The sequence below is a fragment of the Sphaeroforma arctica genome (assembly GCF_001186125.1).
Source record: "Sphaeroforma arctica JP610 unplaced genomic scaffold supercont1.1263, whole genome shotgun sequence".
Classification (NCBI taxonomy): domain Eukaryota; class Ichthyosporea; order Ichthyophonida; genus Sphaeroforma; species Sphaeroforma arctica.
In genome coordinates, this window is record NW_014039295.1 from 6,302 (window position 1) to 10,716 (window position 4,415).

The 4,415-nt window shown below is 42.8% G+C and overlaps 1 protein-coding gene across 1 annotated transcript; it reads right to left on the reverse strand.

The window, feature by feature from the left end:
- Positions 1-2,115: 2,115 nt before the first annotated feature.
- Positions 2,116-4,415, reverse strand: SARC_10475 (hypothetical protein; the record flags this gene model as incomplete). Its single annotated transcript, XM_014295482.1, has 4 exons — positions 2,116-2,399; positions 2,595-3,394; positions 3,738-3,980; positions 4,255-4,415. 4 exons carry the CDS (start codon positions 4,413-4,415, stop codon positions 2,350-2,352), a joined length of 1,254 nt encoding a protein of 417 aa, XP_014150957.1. The 3' UTR covers positions 2,116-2,349.

The window sequence follows — 4,415 nt, forward strand, 5'->3', positions numbered from 1 at the left end:
TAGTTCATAAGTACGACTCTTTAGTTGCACGCCTCCTTGTACAAAACATGAGTTCTTGTGAACATGCGATGAAATATAGAATAGCTAAGAATACCTTCACAAAATTGTTCTCCTTGATGATTACCTGTTACAATAACGCACTAATACACACTAGTTCCATAAAGATGTGAAAATGCAAAATAATGCTTTAGATATACAAAAGATTACCATACCAGAGTCAGCGTCACCAGCAAATGCGGTTGAGTAGATACTATCAATCGTCTTTGTGTACTGAGAGTCTTTCTTGGCAACCTTATCTACACCAGTATGCATATTCTCTGCAGGTGCATCGTTCGAATCAGTGACCCTACTTGTTGCTGACGTACACAAGGCTCTTATACTAAAGGCTGGTCGAAGTAGTGTGTTTGTGTGACGTACCCCGCTACCAATAATTCTATTCGTAGCACGCCCATTGTGTCTACTACTTACGTGTGCTTGTGTTTTGTACGAGCGTGCACACGCACACCGTGGAGCGACATACACACGACACCCGTCGGAGAGCCTGCTGGCCAATCGCGATACTTGCATGGCAAGCGCAGCGTCTAAATAAACCTATATAGAAGTATGTACAATTGCCCTATATAGTAGCGACAACAACTGGGGCTATTGTTTAGATTTTAATTGAGTATGAGCAACTCGGCTCTCTTTGACATGTATTTTATATCGTCTTTGTTTTAGTATACTCTCTTGTTGTGGAGAACACTACTAATGTATATCTATCCTGCTGATCTCTGATGTGTACGCATGACATCGTACAAAAACGAATATGATATTAATAAAATTTCAATGACGTGTCAACTTTTGGCAGTCTTGACGGTCATATATTTTTGTAAATAGTTCAGAGTTCAGACGTTGCTGACACCTCTTTATATGTACATCGGGATAAACCTGATCTTTATTTTTGAGTGAATAAGAGAGGCTCAACACGGTATAATAAAAATGAAGTCGAATGTAAACGTTTTAGTACACAACAAAAGGCGGGAATAACAGGCTCTCGCATTTGGATCATTTATTTTAAACCCCAGGGCTCTGAAAATGCACCCGAAGATGCAACCAAAGAGCCATCAGTATTAACGTTTAAAATCGTGGTTAGTATGTATGTATGTATGTATGTATGTATTCTATTTATATTTTATTATGGGCGAGTTACAAACCAGAGATAATAATATCTCTCGCACTCACTCTACTGTAGTAAATAGGGATTCCTCTCTCTCTCTCTACTAAAATAGTATTTAGTAGTATTAATAGACTGAGGAGAGATATATATGGTGGCAATAGGGGATGGTCACAGGGGTGCTTCCACGCCGATCTGCATGTGCAGAGGTGAGGTGAGTATGAGGTTATAATACAGGTACAAAGAACAAACCACGGACTACCGCTTGTTATAGTGCTGATATAAATAGGGGTACTCCTAAATTGGTCTAGATGCGCAAAGGCAGCGTGAGCAAGAAGGTTTGAGGGTAGTATGCATATTTCAGTCTGTATCTCTGGCGGTTACGAGAAGAATGGTATTTACAGAAGTGTGCTAAATGGGATTGTTGCGGACTCTATAGACTGAACACAAAACTTATCCAGATTGAGCCTTGTAGCTGAAACCAGCTGAAACCAGTTGAAACCAGAAGGACTTTATGTGGTGTTGGCACCTCGTACACAGCTTAGCGGTGTTTGCACTTCGTGCACAGCTTAGCGATGCAGGTAACTTGTTGTCGCATTTTTAAACGACTTCGATATATATTTTGTATCAACACCCTGTTTTTTTTGGGGAGACAGACACATTCGCTTTTTGTTGTTGTTGAAAGGCTTGATTATATATATTTGTAAACCTCTTTCCTGTTCACATGTGCAGTCTAAATATGTATTGAGATATAACTATAGTGGACAATGCGCAATCAGATGATGCCCCTTATGGCACAGTCTACATAAAACCATAGGTGTCTAGAAAGTGCTTCTCTGACAAGTATCAGCCGAGTTCACCCGACTATACGCCGAGCGTTCACACGTACGGCATCACCACTTTATCACCAAGGGGAGTCTACCTTGCCTTCAAATAAAAACCGCTGGCGATTTTGGTGAAAATACTTTTAAGTGCTAGATAAACACGCAGCCGTAAAAGAGAGTTATGAGATGTGTTTTATTATTTACTAAATTAAGTAGCAGGTTCCGGTCCAAGATGTAAACGTAGTGCGCGAAATCCAGTAGCAGGCCATTGTAAGGGCTATATTATGAGATATCATCTGGTCCGGATTCACAAGTTGCATCAATCGCGGCACCGAGAGCTATTAAGATGTATTTGAAGTACATTCCTCATCATCATCTTGTGCTGGTGTACGTCAACCTCGATCGAGGGGCAGCAGGCACCGCTGTGGACAGGTAAAAATAAACAATGGACATGACTTATTAGAACAGTCGAGTGAGTACAGCACGTTGAAATACAGGCACTCCAGTAGATCACCGGATCAAAAGCTCTTATAATAGTTCCTAGTATACCTCCACGAGTCTATATTGAACCTACTCATAAGTAAAATATCGCAAATTCAATCACAAATATGTTGTACCTGTTGCAGCAGATTTAAAGCTGAAACCACTGCTACTAGCAGCGTTGAACGAACCCATAGACGACCCACTTAGAGCAATTGGGCTTTGCGAAGTGTTTAAGCCTGTGAAAGCGGTTGAGCTTCTTAACGCGCATGGGCTTTGCGAAGTGTTTAAGCTTGAGAAATCGTTTGGACTTCTTAAGGCGTTTGGGCTTCTTAAGGCATTTGGGCTTGATAGATAACCACTGCTGGCCGGTCTACTCTGGAAGGCACTACGCATGTCCTCGTAACTATGCGTATTACCCGTCGTGGCCCGTTTCACAAGCACACGCTTGAATTCGGGCGGTTTGGGTTTATCATATCTTAACTGCGTGGGAGGTGAGCGCGGGGGTTTCTTCTTCGGTACATGCCTTACCCCGTGGTCGAACTCGTCCCAAATAAATGAATCAACTTTTGAAGCTGATTTAGACCTGATCACTGCACGAGCGGGCTCCGTATCTCCCCCACTCAATGGCTGTAAACGTACAGCCGGTGACTTATCCCCACTCAATGGCTGTAAACGTACAGCCGGTGACCTATCCCCACTCAGTGACTGTAAACGTACAGCCGGTGACGTATCCCCACTCAGTGACTGTAAACGTACAGCCGGTGACTTATCCCTACTCAGTGACTGTAAACGTACAATCGCTGACTTTTGTGTCGAGCGGTTCAAGTTGCCGTCCAAGCTCCGACTGGTGGCGGTGGTTGTGCGGTGGCCAGTGCCGTTTTGGCGTGATTTCCGATAATTCTCGGCGCCTTTTTTGTCCACGTGACATATGTGTCTGTGCAGGCGTGACGAGAAAGCTAGAATAAATACGCATATCAGGTAATACTGATATGGCGTTTAATGTTTAAGTGGTGTTCGAGTATCCGATGCAGCAGGATTTATATGCACGTTTTAAAGTCGCACATGGGTTTCACTACCTACAGATGCGCCGTCGGCGATGGGGAGGTATATGCAAGAATACGAGCGCATGCTAGAGCAGTCCGAAGGGTACTAGAGGATATGGGAACTCGGTATGAGCGTGTATGATAAAAAACACATGTCGGTTGTATACATACACAAATAGATACCGACACTCACAAATGTACTCCAACATGCAGCATTGAACCACGGACACCTACTTGAAGGAAACTGGCAGAGATATATCCTCAGCTGTATACCGGCGAGGCATAGGGAAAGATTTCGAGGCGTCTTTCTTGGAACCTTTTTTCTTGCTACTGAATGATCGTTTGGTACACGGTACAAGATGAGGCACGGAATGCGCCCGATTGTAACTAGTAGAAGTGGTTTCCGAAGTCCTCTCTGAAGGGCTCAGGTCGGCGGTGTCATATGGAACGTGCCCAATATCCGATCGTGATACATGTCTAGAGAATAAAAGCACTCCGAATTAATACATTGTATAGGCGATTTGTATTCTTACTAACATGCTGTTTCTGGATACATATACAATGAGTGGATTTGTTATAAACCTAATCTACAGTTTCTAAAACGATAAAATAACGTGCTTAAATAAGACCTATATTTTCGAACCTTTTAATATGCGACGGGCCAATTACAGTAAAGAACAAGTCACTACTGAATTTGTACCCCTATATATTGAATACAAATACAGGAATGTGCGAAAATACTAAAACATACTGGTAATAAGCCGAGTCCTTTGTGTTACGCGACATTATGTATTTCAGTACATTTGCCTTGCCATTCTGCGGGCGAACAGGTGCTGATGCGATCTCAATGGGAGTCGGTGGCACACACGCCACATGCTGTTTTGTGAACAGAGATGCGAATAAGTACCTCAT